Source organism: Schistosoma haematobium, chromosome ZW (assembly GCF_000699445.3).
Source record: "Schistosoma haematobium chromosome ZW, whole genome shotgun sequence".
NCBI classification, from domain to species: domain Eukaryota; kingdom Metazoa; phylum Platyhelminthes; class Trematoda; order Strigeidida; family Schistosomatidae; genus Schistosoma; species Schistosoma haematobium.
The window spans coordinates 39,951,630-39,969,172 of NC_067195.1; the positions used below are offsets into that span (position 1 = coordinate 39,951,630).

General features: G+C 33.3%; 1 protein-coding gene across 1 annotated transcript in view; it reads left to right on the forward strand.

Annotated features, from left to right (window-relative positions):
• LPCAT2 (Lysophosphatidylcholine acyltransferase 2) overlaps window positions 1–15,449 on the forward strand; it is a gene marked incomplete at its 5' end in the record, with an annotated part of 66,203 nt that extends 50,754 nt beyond the window's left edge. Inside the window, 4 exons of the mRNA XM_051218746.1 lie at window positions 4,540–4,779; window positions 8,940–9,123; window positions 11,915–12,190; window positions 15,000–15,449. Of these exons, the coding sequence (XP_051071402.1) occupies window positions 4,540–4,779; window positions 8,940–9,123; window positions 11,915–12,190; window positions 15,000–15,293 (994 nt within the window). The 3' untranslated portion in view covers window positions 15,294–15,449. The remainder of the gene's footprint in view (window positions 1–4,539; window positions 4,780–8,939; window positions 9,124–11,914; window positions 12,191–14,999) is intronic.
• Window positions 15,450–17,543: the final 2,094 nt, after the last annotated feature.

Consider the following 17,543-nt stretch of genomic DNA (forward strand, 5'->3'; position numbering starts at 1 on the left):
TATAAATAAACATATTTTGAGGATAATAGTGACTATGAACGCTACGTAACTAGTGGACATATATATGGCTAGGACCGTTCTTGAAGTAAGTAGGTTGTTTTTCATCCTTAAGGTGGCCTGTATTTGCAGTAGTAGTAGTACAATGTAGGTATATTGAGTTTCTTTTAGTAAAACAACATTTCTTAAACCTTTATAACTTTCTGTCACTTTGCAACCAGTTGTTTAATAGCGTTACCAGTGATTGACATATTTCGTATTCATCATATGCCCATACCCATTGGTTATTTTTATTGGTAGGAAGTTTTCATATGTAGTGATGCCATGTTTCTTTTGCGACTGATAAATGTTTATCCCAAGAAAAAATTTAATGTTATTGGTTTTTGTGTTTCGTCTTGAATATTTACAATAGAGCCTATGGTTAGCTTATATTTATATTTTCAGTACATTAGTGTTGCATGCCCTGTAAAAAAACAGAACTCTACTTTTTAAAGCAGGGCTTACATATATTCGCTTTACTTTAGATAAATCTACCACCACACAACATAGCAAATGATGTGTCTTTCAAATTCTCATATTCATTATTTTTATATTGGTAAAAATTACAGTTGCTTTTTTCTAAGATTTCTAATTCAAATTTTATATCAACTGGAAGATGATACAAAACTATGTGTTAGTTATTTAAATCCAAGCTGAGAATTATTTCATTATGTTTCTCTTAAATATTCATCTACAGTGCATATCTGTACTGCCTTTGAGAAAATTCTTTTTGACCGCAGATAGAAAACATTTTGTTCCAGTACCCTGTTAGTCAGTCGTATAGACTGTAGTATGTAAAATTTAGTCAGTTTATGTCCGATTTCACCAGATAATAAATGAAATTAACATTTTATATTGATCTAATTTTACTATGATCAAGTCGATTCGCGATCATCATGTTCTGTATGGTGTTTTTCTAATGTGAATGACCACTATTTCACTTTAGAAACACTTGTCATTACAATTATTTAGGTGAGAAATAAATGACTAATTGATTTGAAGATAAGTTTTTGTTATTAGAAAGTAAGATTATTTGAAAAAACATACTATTTTCGTTTGGAATGTATCGCTAAAATTCATCTCTATTATTGTTAAGGTTCGTATTTTAAGTTCTGTAAAACTCCCAGTAAATAACTATGAATCGTTAACTCAACCAAGTAATTATAGACCAGATAGATTGTGGCTAGCATTAGCATCCAGTGACTGTATTTGGTCTTATTTGGACTCGTCAACTGAATGTATAGGCATTTTAGTGTCGATGTTCATATTGGGACCAGATCCAAATACTTTCCGCTTCAAACTCCAACGCGCTTTCTACTCAGTTACTGAGTACAGTTAACCACTAACTTGTTCACCTGGTATAATATTTAGATCATTATTAATATTGGTTCGAATCACCCTAATTTTGATGTTCAGGACTAAATTTCAACCAGTCTTTGTTAGCATATATGCATCCAGTACTGATTACCTCAATATGGCCACTTTATCACAAATTTCATAGAATAGATGGCTTACTGTTAGGAGTGAAGTTTAGGACGAGTGTTTTGTTCTGTCAGATGTAATTGAATCCTAGTGTTGACGTCCAAATAAAATAGTATGAGAAAAAGTAAAATAAAACGTAATTTTTTCCTTTCTTGTTTTTGTGATAGGTTAATAAATTTATTCTATATTTATCTGTTTGTGTTTTCAACAAAAGCACTGTTGATAAAGTGAGAACATTAAATGCATATATTTAACACAATTAACTTCTCATTAGTGATCAGAAAATTATACTGTAAATAATTTTGAAAGGGATCCTAAAAACAAAGTAAATATTTGTACATCTGAGTTGAAAGTAAATATTGAGGTTCTGAAATATGAATGATGACCAAGATTCCTGATTACTGAAATGCTTTCGTATTAATAGAATGTTAGCAAAACGGTAAATTGGAACATTTTTGCAAAAAGGGTCACGTTAAAGAGAAAGGTTTCAGTTGTTTTTTTTGTTTCGTTTTTTTACATCTACATAGTTTAGAACTGTAACTGGCTAAAGCTTCTGTAATCTTAAATAGACTTTAAATGAAAAGCTCACGGAATCATGCTTCTCTGTATATTTCCCCCAATAAATCGTAGTTGTTATCCATTTACTAAGTAAGTCAGTTTTAGAATAATTGGTTAATAATCTAGGTAGTTTGAGGACCGAATTTCACAATGAAATAGATATGTAGCATGGACAAGGTTTCGTTTCTTTTTGTTGTTGGGACCTGGATATTAACATTTGAACGACGAATAAATGAATGGTAACTACTAACTTACTTACTTACTTACGCCTGTTACTCCCAACGGAGCATAGGCCGCCGACCAGCATTCTCCAACCCACTCTGTCCTGGGCCTTCTTTTCTAGCTCCATCCAATTCTTGTTCATTTTTCTCATGTCTATTTCCATTTCCCGGCGTAATGTGTTCTTTGGTCTTCCTCTTTTCCTTTGGCCTTCAGGATTCCATGTGAGGGCTTGTCTTATGACGCAGTTGGGTGCTTTCCTCAATGTGTGTCCTATCCACTTCCAACGCTTCTTCCTAATTTCTTCCTCCGCTGGGATCTGGTTTGTTCTCTACCACAGTTGGTTGTTGCTAATAGTGTCCGGCCAACGGATCCGAAGCATTTTGCGTAGACAACTGTTAATAAACACCTGTATTTTCTGGATGATGGCTTTCGTAGTTCTCCAAGTTTCCGCCCCATACAGTAGAACTGTCTTGACATTTGTATTGAAAATCCTTACCTTGGTGTTGGTTGACAGTTGCTTTGAGTTCCAGATGTTCTTCAGTTGTAAATATGCTGCTCTTGCTTCACCGATCCGCGCTTTCACATCCGCATCAGATCCACCATGTTCATCAATAATGCTGCCCAGATATGTAAAGGTTTTTACATCTTCCAAATCTTCTCCGTCAATTGTGACTGGATTGGTGCATGCTGTGTTGTATCGGAGAATCTTGCTTTTCCCTTTGTGTATATTGAGACCTACTGCTGCTGAGACTGCTGCTACGCTGGTCGTTTTCTCTTGCATTTGTTGTTGCAATTGCGATAGGAGGGCCAGATCATCCGCGAAGTCTAGATTGTCCAACTGCATCCTAGATGTCCACTGCATCCCAAGCTCCCCCCAGATATTGACGTCTTCATGATCCAGTCGATCACCAGGAGAAAGAGGAAGGGTGAGTAAGCAACCTTGCCTGACACCGGTCTTTGCCTCGAACGACCTTGTCAACTGTCCTCCATGCACGATTTTACAATTTAATCCATCATATAAATTCTGTATGATATTGACTATCTTCTGAGGCACGCCGTAGTGTCGAAGAAGCTTCCATAGTGTTGTTCTGTCCACGCTATCAAATGCTTTTTCGTAGTCAATGAAGTTGATGTACAGTGATGAATTCCATTCAGTTGATTGTTCCACAATGATCCGTGGAGTTGGGAGTTGGTCTGTACACGATCTATCCTTACGGAATCCTGCCTGTTGGTCACGAAGTTGGGTGTCTACGCAGTCCTTCATTCTGTTTAACAATACCCTGTTGAGGACTTTTCCCGGTATTGAGAGAAGAGTGATGCCTCTGTAGTTATCCCAGTTGCTGAGATCGCCTTTCTTTGGTATTTTGATCAGAAGTCCTTCTTTCCATTCTATTGGCACTTGTTCCTCATCCCAAATCTGCTATGGGTTATTATTATTACATATATTTCTATTAGATACCATTAAGTAACTTATTATGTATATTCATATTCCTGTTATCATAAACTTTCATTTGACCTATTGGTTACTGTTATACGATTTACCATTCTCATGTTATTCCCAATCTATTAGTTACAGTCTCACACTCACAGCCACTTTTAGCTTCGATCGTGTATAATTGTTATTATTTTATTTCATAGTGTGACGCGGTCTGGTTTGCTTGAATATAAACTACATGTGTTTGAAATATATTATTCACACAGTGGAGGCTGAGACTCAGCGAACAGGGCTAGGCCAGAAGGACCAATAAATATTCAGAGTGGATGCAAGGTTGCTAATACCATTTGACGTGTCTTTGGTTTAGCACAAAAACTAGTCATATAAGTCTGTATTCAGATTGACGATTTTGTCTTGTGATTATTGACAGGGAACGAAGTTTATATATATTAAGTAATTCATCAATTCTTGTTGGAAACGAAACATCTGGAAGTAGTATTTCAGATTCTTGACTGATTTCTAGACTAAGTGATAGATCGTAATTATAATATGGTTACAAGCAAAGTATATCGTCTCTATCCATGGTATGCTTCTAAATACTGGATTAAGTTCCAGTCATGTCATCATAAAAACCTTTAAATTTCTTGCTGAGTATGTTAATGAAGATTCAAATTTATTACACATTCAAACGGCTGTATAACTTTTAAAAATAAACTAATTGAAAAGTGTTGTACTACCAATTAATACGTGTAATCAGATTGATTAATGTATTTTTTTATTATTTCTGATTGATTTCTTGTCATCAGAAGTAAGAAACAAAAGCGCAAACGAACTTATCAACAATCAAATGAACAACCGACTGTGATCGATCTTACTAATTCTGATGATTCGTGTAATAATAGTTTGACAGAACTAACAGTATCAACAACTAGAACTGAATCAATTGAAAATTTGCCAATATTCAATGTTTTGTCGTGGAATATTCAAGGTTTGGAGTCAACAAACCTAAACAAACGAATGATGTCTGTAGTGGAGACAATAAAGAAGTACATAATTTGTATTATATTCATATAAATCGTTTTCGTTCAATAGTGTTATTTGAATGATTTTGTTTTCATTGTTCAAAGCCGTTTGACAAAATATTCTAATGAAACAAATTTTTTGCATATTGACATGTATTAAACAACTTGAGCGGATCCATCATTACTTCAACATTTAAACCAGTTTCATTCGACTCGTCAATTAGGTGCCATAAAAAACAAAGGTTTTTGGCTGTACATAATTTAGTCCAGACAAAGATGGGCTATCAACTGATTAACCCATTTTTCACAGCAAAATAGTTTTTCATTCATGTCATGCCCACGTTTGGTTTAGAAAAGAAATGTTTTCCTTTATTGACTTTTTACTTTAAACTCTTTTCAATAGAAATGTTTGTGTGCCGTACTTTTGTAATGGTATAAATTTGCCAACTATATATATATATATATATATATATATATATATATATATATATATATATATATATATATATATATATATATATATATATATATATATATATATATATATATATATGAAGTTTTTATGGGCGTACATGTGGAATTCTCAACTTATTGATCATAGACCTTCAGTGCACCCCCGACATTTCAACTAACCTGTTTTAGAAAGTCAGACAGTCACACCTATGGCACTCCATTTCTATTCCCCTTTGATCTGTGAGGTATTAAGGAAAGATATTATTTTCAAGTGAATACAATGAATTAAAGTAGTGAAATAGTTTCCAAGGCTACATCAAAATGGAATAAACTTCTAGTCAACGTGCAAATAAGTCGATCAAATGTATATTTTTTTTTATTGAATACACCCTAGCGAACAGAAACATTTTTTAGTTTACTAATAGAAATATTCAGTTGTGTGCAGTTCGATCAAATCTGTCTTAAGCGCCCCTTAAACGTACAGCTATATGTTGGAAAGCCTTGTATAACTTCACGACTATGTTAGAGAATTTCATGTCATCACGGGGAAATAATCAGCCGTATTATATTCGTCTCAAAGATGATAGGTGTTTGCCTTTTGAACTAGTTTTTATATTATTATTCAGGCTTCACTGAAGAAAGTAAATCAATGGTAATCTATAGAATGAATATATATGGCTTCAACTTTCAGTTTTAAGTCATGAACAAATGAACGTTATACTGACCTGGTAATCAATTTATGAGTTTGATAATGTCTTAACTTCTGACTGTCTTTCAGCCCACTTGACATTTTCGTGTTTGTATCGTTATTTCGTTATCCCAAAAATCCGTTAGCGTTGTTGCAACTTCTGATGTACTGTTTATTTTCCTTATTAACTAGATCATTTTGCAATATACGTTTCTGCACAAGACATAAATCATTTCACTTTAATGCTTTCTTTCCATTGGATTCCGTAAGACTAAATCTTTGAATATTCCTATATGCCAAAGCAAAAAACACTTTCCGAGAGATAATATTATTCTTAATAGATAGTTATTAAACTAATCGATTCAATGTAACATTTGTGTAATGCGTCACCTCATTACATTACTCATAAGTAACCATTGTTTTATCTCTCATTTCTATTGGTTAATCAGAACCTTACTATTACTTCGTTGGGAAATGTAATTATAGTAATCATTCGATCATACTCAACTGACAATTTTTCTCTGCATTTGCTTGACGTTAAGTGTTTCTTACGATAATTTCATCGCTTCGAATGTAAGTTTGTAAATTAAACTGAAATATAATTACATTAAAAAACTATGTATACATGTCGAAGCGCCTGTCTTCTGTCCTTTGACTTTATTCGATTTCTAGGTGGACGAGAGCGTCAAGTGTTTTACTCGGGTAAACTTTCAGACTGGTTTTTAGTCTAAACTTTTTCACAAATAGTAACACTATTCACATCAGTTACATCATAAGATTTATTCGACTGATACTGTAGAAATACTGCAATCAAACTGTATTCAATGCAGTTATGCTTTATGTACATATTCACATCATTATTTATTTTTAAATTGATTTAGTTTAATATCATTGAATTCTGGACTTTTATCTCGTACTGTATGAAATTGCATGAAAATTGAAAAATTGATGTTCACTCAAACATTCCAAGGTGTTAGTAAATGAATAGTAGTTAAAGTGTTTAGGTGCATGATACTGGCTCTGTAGCTTTCTCTTTTCTAGAAATAGGTTTTGGACAAAATTTACTAATTTTATCAGTAGTTTAATACTTTCCGTTATTTGAAGATATGGTTTTCTCATGATTCGCTTTTAAAGTCACAGTTTATATAACCGTGTATACGGTCGCCTAAATTGATCATGTGAACTGAATTAATTGAATAGGTTGACTACTTCACTTTTCTTCGAAGTTGTTTTAACTCTTGGGTTGATAACCGGTAAAATTATCAACAGAAATTCAAAGATCTCAGTTGTCCTTTCTCAAATTCCATCACTAGTGGCGTAAGTAAGATGTCTATCTCCCAACCAAAAGATGAGTAGACTGTGCGGCAGTCCGCTCTACTTTACTGTGAAACATGGGCTTTGAAAGTTAAAGACATGTTTCAACTGATTAATTTTGATCATACGTTTCTATGAAGCATCAATAATCTATCGTAGAATAACTAACTAAGCAGTATTGAGGTTAAGCAAAGATGACGAATTGGTCAACGAAGTTGTAAACCTTCATTAACTAAGATGACTGGGACTTGTGGTGCATAGGTCTAACCACTGCCTACTTCAACAGGCAATAATAGCTAGTATAGAAGTACACTGGAAAGAAACTAGTGGGAGTTTCAAAACCAAAATTTAGCATCAGTCCATCAAGTCTTTAAATTGACTGTACAGTGTTTTTAGATGCAGACTACCTAGTAGGAGTCTGCACAATTACTGCGATCAGTGGTTGATGTTGGATAATATAACTCAGAATTGTTGTCAATGATGCAAATACGTTCACTCTTTGTCTTCCTCCGTATATTTATCCTCAATATTCCTTCATATATACCTTATTATTATTATTATTATTATTATTATTATTATTATTATTATTATTATGCCTTTTTGAATTATATTCTGAATGTTTAGTTTTTTTTAAAAATTATAATTGTCACTGCATTATTTCAACTCCTTTGTTATTTATCTTGTTAGTTTCACCTTTCCGTGATAATGTGGTCTAGTAAATTTGAGCAACACATTATTCTTAGGCTCTACTTTTGTTATCACAGATTGACTTGTAAAACCACCTAGACTGAGGTAAAAAGGAAGTAATTTTCCTTGACAAATGAAAAGCTTTCTTGTGATTACAGACTGACCAAATTTCGGGACAGATAATTGTCTTATTCTAACTTAACTATCTGTTTTTCAGATGGTTCAAAATTCGAGATCCATTTTGTTAGGATTCCTAGTGTGTATATTGCGAAGAAATTCAAATATATAACAAAACAAAATGACATCTCGTTTTTTTTTTAAGATTTAAATTGTTTTTAACCTATATCAGTTGATGAGATTTATTTTGGTATTGACAGATAATTCTCATTAAAAATTATAATCATGAAGTTCTGAGAAGGGATTTCTTGAACAAATTTATTATTATCAATTTACTTATTATCAAGCTGTACAATTGTATATATATGAAATTTTTTGTTAAAGTACTAATTATTATCATTATTATTACTGCATTCCCCCATTACTTACATCTTATATTCCCATTATTTTATTCATAAATGCTCATCATATCACCTGATTTATTTATACACCTCTATGACCTTTAATTATTGTAACAAAAATATTTGAATCATCCTACTACATTCAAGTTATAACTCGTTACTAACTTATTAAGTCGATTGTTATTATTTGTGTTACGTAATCTAGTATTATAATCTTTCTATTGCGTCATCTTGGTTATTCCATGTTCATATTTCTTCACGGAATTAGTCCTTTAACAAAAAAAATTTCATATTTATACGATTGCACAGCTTGATAATAAATTCGTTGGAAAGAGATCCCTTCACAGAACTTCGTGTTTTTATTTGGATATGGTAAGATTTGAATTATTGCAATAAGTATTCAACAGCTTGTTATATATATAGCTTCAAATAACATCGATAAAATACATATCTATCTATTTTTATACTTGCGTTTCCGATAACTTGCATTTATACCCTATTCGACTGATTTTCATATTTTTTAGAGAAGAATTCCATGTAGTTTGCTTACAAGAAGTTATACTTGTCTGTTTGGAAATTCTCCATGAGAAGCTAGATTCAACGTATGATATTTTTTCTGCATCTGATCATAACTCTCTATGGGATTATTTTGTTGTCATTTTAGTTAAAAAGCATCCAGATATAAAGGTTGACGCGGATTCTGTTAGTGTAAGTGATAACTTTTGTGTTTTTGTTTTTTATTTATTCATTCATTTTTTCCTTACATCTTTGATTTGACAGTTGACTGAATTATCAATTTTAATTTCAAATTTGATATGAAATACAGGGAAACTTTCACAGGTATTGTCCTTGTAGTATTCGAATTTGATTTTCTATATCGGAAAGCTATTTTTTCTATTGAGATTCTAACTGATATTTCGAATTAAAAAAGTGAAGTAAATTACGAAAAGTAAATAGTTTTAATTATAGTTGGTGTAAACAAATACTTGACTATTAGTGAGAAGTAAACATTTAAGGTATCCATTTCCGGACCTCGTTAAAAAACAAGCATTTATTGTTGTTTGAAGGTATCAGGTAGTGTATTAATAGCTTATTTCAAGCGAGGAATTTCGAACCTCACCGATACTGCAAAATGTGTTTACTCGCTTTTCCGGTTTTATTTACTTCATTATATAAAACAATCCATTACGAGTTGCTCTAAGATGAATGTCGCGAAGTTCTGACGAAAATTTTTATATTAGTCATCTTTTTAATCGAGTCGAAATTTTGGACGGAGGTTAACCTTAAATCTTTAACTTACTGAAAATCGAAGAAATCTTTAGGATCTATTAGGATTCTAATACAGTAACTGATGAGTACTTGTGTATGTATTTCTGATAAATTTCATACTTATATGAAACTTAATCAATCTTTACTTATTTTTAGTGATTTTTCATCTGGTATCAGTTCATCATGAAAATTGATAAAAGTAGATATTATATGATGATTGATATTGATGTTTGCCTGTCCGATTGAAAGGAGTAACCAATCCAAAAAACATCAAGTCTTTCGATCACATATCAATATAAAGTGGTTAGAATATTTAAACTGAATGATTGTCATTGACACAAAACGTCGTAATCTACTGTAAGAGAACTTCAAAATAATTAGTATCGATTTTCTTTTCATAAGTTATACTTTGACATCAGACATTCCCAACAGTTGCCCCTTCAAATTCTCTGATAGTCTTTTATACTTTAATCCATTGAAATGCTTGTGCTCGTGATGACGTTTGAAACTACTTCGTCATTGCTTACTAGATTATTATCGCTGATAATTATAAACGAGGCAAAACCACCCATAGATTATTCCCAATTTAATATTCCTCTTAAAATAATAATAAACAATCACTTCATTTTTGAAACTATTGAATAAGCGCGAGGAATGAAATGATTTTTATTGATGGAAGGGGTAAAACTATTAAGGAACCACGATCGCTAGTCGAATTATATTTTGAAAAAACACGATCACGTAACTGTAACTACTGTTGTGTCCTATTCTTACTTGACTAATTAAAAACTATCGCTAAAGCCAAATATTTTGATTACTACGTGTAAATCTGAATTGATGTACTTTACAATATTCAACCTTCAATGACAAGTTACCATTTCAGGCTTTCTGATAGAAATTTTGGTTCAAATAAAAGCTTTTTTATTCCTGAGAAAGCATGTTTTTTAATCTTATTTACATTTCCACTAATAAAGTAAAGAGTTTCAACAGTTACTTGTTACCAATTGTTTTTTGTATTTCGTTTTCCTTCACAATATAATATACAAATAGATATAAATAGTGATGTTATGATTTTTATTTTAACTAATAAATTATAAATAAAAATCATCTCAAACTGAAAAGATCACACGTCACCCGAGTAGATTGTGATGTAGGTAGGTGGGTTTTTCTTTTTTTTTTTGTTCTTCAGTGAGTTTAATGTGCAATGATTTACTTTCACAAGATTCATTCAACTATCTTGTATCTGCCAATTTTATTTTCCACTTGTGTTTTAAAAAGTAATTTAAACCTGTTATCTGTATTATTTAAATGTTTTGACGTCAAGAGTTTATGTTGATGAAACCATTTTTATGTGTGGGACTAAACAGATATTCAGTGCTTTTTAAGTTGCACTGACTTTTCAGTTAACATTAATTCATGATTGAAACTGTCAGTGTTTTTCTTTAAAATTATTTCCTTGACACAATTCTTATCTTTAGAAGAATTCTATTCATCAAATTATTTCTTAACAATTAAGCTAACCTTGTTGCAATGGTGTGGTACACAGGTATTTTTTGCAATTTTATTGTGTAACATAAAAGCACAACTAATTACTTTACATATGCGTCGTAATATTCAAAAAAAATTTAATTGTGTTGTATTAAATAACTGTAAACAAACGCCTACGTCAGAGATTTATTAATTTTAAGAACTCAATTTATTGTGTACATTGAATTGTTAGTTATTTCTTTTATGACAAAAATTAATTTAATAAACTATTAATTACCGATCCCAGTTCATTTTTTTAAATTTTCTATATTTATTTACTTTGAAGAAGTTATTTACATCAAGTCACTAAAACACCAGAAATACAATTTTCTACTCATTTGGTATATCATTAAAATAAATATTTATTATTAACATTATTGTTTAGCGAAAGATCACTCAGAATAGAATTATCTAAAAACTGTATCACAAGTTCATTAGTTCCAGATAGTAATTAGTTACTTGAATTGGACTCGAATCACTCAAACGTTGATAATATGCTTCATCAAAATATTGATCCATTGTTTTTACTAACTACTTTTCAATACTTGTTTATATAATGAAAATTATAGAAAATAAAGGTCTATTTACTTGAAAATTGCAATCTTAATGTACTATTAATAATAGGCTTTGGTAAAACACTTTCGTACACTTCATTGTTCTACCTCTTACATTTGTGTTTTTTTTTCTGTATTCACTTACTTAGATTCAACCATTTCCTAATTCTGTAATGAATCGTCATCTACTATCTATTGATCTGAATTTATCACAGTTTCTATCCAAGTCTAATGTAGAATTAAATCTACGAATATTTACTACACACTTGGAAAGTTGTGCAGAATATTCTGGTGAACGGGTGACTCAATTGAAAAGTGTTTGGGATACAATGTCCAGTTATGTCAAGTGTGGCGATTCTCAAGCTCGTTTAAACAAAAGCCGTGCAAGTATATTTTGCGGTGACCTTAATCTGAGGGATTCAGAGGTAGGTTCTGTCGCTACCTTTTTTCATGACTTCAATTAACAGTAACTATACTAAGGGTTATTCGATTTCATCATTATTCAGTCAACTTACTATGTATGATATCGTAGAGGATTGCTTAATGAAAAACTACCGAAAATATTTTAATTATGACGTACCTGGAAGAAATAATCCTATTCTAGAGTAAATTTTAGACTAAATGAAACGAACGTTTCCTCACCCTTTCGTTTCACTTACTAGTAGATATCACAACTGTTTCCACAGCTTTTTGGATATTATACCAAGCTATCTCAAGGGTGTCATTCTTTCGGCTGATTAGCTCATTCTCCAGTTGTTCCTGAATTATATCTTTAACTTTCTCATCATTAAGTTGTACACCAAGGGGTTTTCTTGATGTGGCTTTTCTCCGCCCATCAAGATGCAGACCAATATGTGTTTGGACTATAGTATGATCCGGATTCAAACCTGTGCTCCAGAATGAACAAGGCTTCTATCGAGTCCCTCTAACGATGATTAGTGTCGTTATCTATTTGAGTAAATTGTATGGTTCGCCACGTCAGATGATGTTCCTCATGTTTAAAGTTGGTGTTTCTTTTTTAAAGTAGACTGTTATCTGAGCATGGTTGCAGTGGACGATTGCCACTATCTGTTCACTGAGCGGCGACATTGTAGGACCCATTTAGGAGCTTTTTGGTCCAATTCAGTCAACTTACTTGAGCATTAAAATCACCTATTACTATTACTGCATCATAGCGTTTAGCCTTTTGAAGGAACCTAAATAACCTCGTGGAATTCATCTTTTACTTTATCCGAGCTGGTCAATATGAGCGTAGGTTGGATGTTTCTGCTCCATATTTTAACTAATTACGTACGGAATACATTCACTGCAGATTTAGATTCGAGATTATACGTGATTGGTTGCCGCATCTTATTTTATGTACGAAAAATCAACTTATTAACGCCTAGAGTATGTATCATCAACAATAAGAATAATTTAATTGCGAAATTAGTTTTCTTCGTTAGGTAAACTCTTCGCCATAGAGAATCAAAATCATCTTTAAATTTACTTGGAGCGTTATACCCCTATTGGTTTTACTTTAATAAATTCAAAACTTATAAATGAAATTCAAACTGAATTGTAAGTCGTATTTAAAGTGGTGTTTTAGTCCGATTCATTACTTCCAAAATGTTTACTTGTAGCACCGAACCATAGCTTTCTATATCTTGTTGGTGCCTCAGGTTCTCGCACACGTGCTCTAAGTAAACGTGTTTTAATTAACTCCGTCATGTGACTTCCGGATTATATGGATGATCTTCCCAAGTACACCATAGTGTCGAAGAAGGTTGCGTAAGGTTCTCTTATCCACGCTGGCAAAAGCTTTCTCATAATCAATGAAGTTAATGTGTAGTGACGAGTCCCATCCGATTGATTGTTCAACGATGATCCGTAGTGTCGCGATTTGGTTTGTGCACGACCGATCCATACGAAATGAAACTTGTTGATCTCGAAGCTGGACGTTTACTGAATCTTTCATCTGTTTCAGCAACACTCTGTTGAAGACTTTTACTGGTACCGATAGTGTGATGCCTCTGTAATTTTCTCATCTAGCTTTGTGTATGCATCTGTGGGGGAATATTGTGCCACCTATAACCATTTTGTTAAAAATCTCGTCATTTTCGTTCATTCTGCTAGTCCTTGTCATCTTAACATATATTCCTACCCGGTATTGTCCATTCCGACTTTGGCATTTAAATCTTCTATCAGGATAGTCAGGTTGTTTCATGATCACTTCACTATGATCATTTGCAGCTTCTCGTAAAACTGATCTTTTTCGTCGTCGTTTCTCTCATTAGTGCGTGCATGACATTGGATAATATTCATTGTGATTCCCTCCTCCTTTGTTTTGAATGATGCTTTGATGATCCTGTGTCCATGAGATTCCCGTCCTATGAGAGCTTGTTGTGCTTCTTTGAACAGCATCAGTACAGCTCCTTGTGTGTGCGAGGCATTCTCTTCTTCATAATCAGAGTACAACAACACCTCTTCTGAAGTTAATCTTTTGTGTCCAGCTTGATTCTGATGGGTTTCACTTATTCCGAGAACCGTTAGGTTATATCTCCTTATTTTCTCAGCCGTTTTCTAGAAAATCACTTCACCTCCTCTTTCTGTGCTTGTGCTTGGCAGTATCCCCAGATTTTCTACAGTTCTAGTTCTTATTTGTTTATGAACCATTGCTTCATTTTTCTGTCAACACGTTTTCACTAGGTTTAAAAGCAGTTCTGATCGAATAAATAAATTAATTTAATTTTCTTATGTGTTGTAGTTTTCTTGAGTTGAAGTTTTCAGCTTCAGTTTATTTCTTGTTAATCTGGTGGGTCTGCCAAATGTTTGTCGTTTTTTCTATTTAAACCAGACAGATGTATTTTCTATTTTTATCACTATTCTGTATGTATTTTAAAAATCGGCTACACTAGTTATAGGAAGGTACTTTAGACTACATAAAGTATTTTTCCTTCTTATCCATTATAATAAATGCCTCATAATCGTAAATGACCTTTTATCCCTTCCGTTTTATACCCAATTCTTTATACACATGAACACTTCATGGAGATTTGTTATTATTTATTTCTTACTTGGTTTTTCACATAACTTATTTCGTGCTTTTAGTACTCAGGAATTTACAAGAAATGTAGCCTCTGATCTTTTCCCAGAAATCGCTGTGTCGTAATCAAATGTTTTGATTTATCTGTTTTATGTATCTGTCCTTGATTTATAATGTGCTGTATTCATGATTGTTTTTTACATTCGTAGGTCGGCGTGTTAGGTGGCTTACCTTGTGGGATACATGATGTATGGTATGAATGTGGACGTCGCCATGAGATAAGGAATACTTGGGACCCTATGCACAACCTAAATGCTCGACGTCAATTCAGAGGTATTCCTCGAGCTCATATGACTTTCCGATATGATCGCATGTATGCGTTAGGCTCCAGATTAAAACCCGTTGATTTTGGCCTTCGTGGAATCGAAAAGGTTAAGAATCTTCCGTGTTTACCTTCTGATCACTGGGCTATACTTGGTCGATTCTTATTAACTGGTTTGTAATCTTCAATGTTCTAGTTCTTATGAACCACTTCTCGCATTTAAAAACGCAGAGTTCTCTTTTTTTCACTCAACAGTTGTGTATCAAAACAGATGCTTAAATGAATATTTTCAATTTATTCCTATTTTAAAGCATACAGCTACTTGCTATATATCAAATAACAGTTCTATTTAAATCTGTATATACAGTAAGGTTTTACCTTACGATATTATTGCACTCTTCAGTATCAGTTAGATAAGTAGTTTGCAATTAAAGTTCTGGTTACAACTAAATGGCATTGAATGCACCTTTATTGCTGCGCGCAGTTTGGTGTTCCAAAACTTATATGAACCGTGTAGGTTTCAAAAATTTAGGTTTAAATAGCGTAGTTTTGCTGATCAAGATTAATGTTTTGAGTTGTTTTTGACTCAATCGCAAGTAACAACTTAGAACCTCAAGTCTTCATTCAGTTACAAGTCCTGCAAAATTATTACAGTGATTGTTTCCACACATTTCGAGTGTAGTTACGATATTCTTGTAGTCGATAACAACAAAGCGTATGTTTACCAACGTTCTAATACTTCTGAATGAATTTAGCGTAACTGGAAATTCGTACACTTTAGAGGTACTTTTTGAAACCAAGTTACTTTGTGGAGACTCATGTGCGTTTGTGGTACTCTTTGTCAACTGGTGGTCCTAGTGAGATATGTTCTGTAGTCGTTTAATTTACATCTTATTCTACACGAGAACGTTTCATAAAATTTAATTAAGGTCTTTCCGCTCATGAGTTCCCTTGATAACCTTCATATTATTAGCTTCACCTTAGCAGTCATTCAATGTCCCGAGACATTCTTGAAGTTCATTCCCTTCCTTTTGAGTAAAATTACCAGCGAAACTAGTTGATAGATCTCTACCGCTATATTACCAGAAATTGGATACAAGACAGCACATATTTCCCAAGAAGCATTAATTGCTTAAAACGCTAGCAGTCATAAATTTGAGCGTTTATCCGTCAGCTTGAAATCAAAGAATAGATTGTCGCTAGTATAAAGAAAAGTAATCTGACTATGCTGATTACCTTCTCCTGGGTATATCATAGTGAGTTCTAATTCTCCAAAGTAAAAATTCGTAGAAACTCCGCATTTATTAAGATCACCAACGTTGTTGCTCTTTTGAATGAAGATATGTTCTTCATTTTCTCTTTCAAAGTGTTGCTTTCAAGCGCGTGAATATTTTGACTGTCGTAAACAAGAGAACGAAGCTTGTGGAGTGACATACTACTACCGATATATATTTCGATATTTAAGTTAACAGCAATCTCACTCAATTATTTTGAAGTAATGCGACTAACATTGGTAGATAGGACTCCACGAATTAAGCAATCTAGGTTGCGTGAATATCACACAACAATTGATTATATGATGATGCAACAGGTCAGTTATAGTGACTGCAATTCCAGAAAGTGCCGTTATTCTAGTTCCACCTTTAGCTCATCTAGAGTTATTGCCGGTCACAAGCCCAAGTATAGGAGGAGGGTTGAGCATGGGGTTAGTGACCTCATCCCGTAGAAAACTAACTCGCTAAGACAACGATGACCAATAAAAATAATTCGAACACACAAACTCGGCTCTGGAATTTAGAAGACTTATGACGCCTCATAGTAAAAGTCGGGTTCCTGCGGAAGTCAGGAGGACGATGCCACTTCTAGCAATTGAAACAACGATTGGCATAGGCACTTGTAACGTACAGACGATGTGTGAAACCAGGAAGATCAGTCAAGTAGCAACGAAAACGAGGAGATTCAAATTGGAAGTACTGGGAACCCATTTTACTTAAACTGGACAACAAAGGTTAGATACGGGAGAGATGCTGCTGTACACTAGTCACGGAAAAAGAAATACTCCATCCACTCAGGGAGTTCCTCTAAAGCTGCCCAAAGAAACACGTAATGCACTTGTAGGATGGGAATCTCACGGATCCAGAGTCATCGAAGCATCCTTCAAAACAAAGATGTAGGGAATCACGTTGAATGATATCCAATGTTATAAACCCACCAATGATAGCAACGACGACAATAAAGATCAATTTTATCAGTGGCTGTAATCAGTCAGAGCGAAATGTTCAAGAAAGGATCTCACCACCCTGATGGGAGACCTTAACTCAGAAGTCGGAGTGGACAACACCGGATATGAAGAGATCTTGAAACGAATTGGACTGACTGGAAGAAAGGAACGAAAATGGGGAGAGATTCGTAAACCTATATGCAATCAACA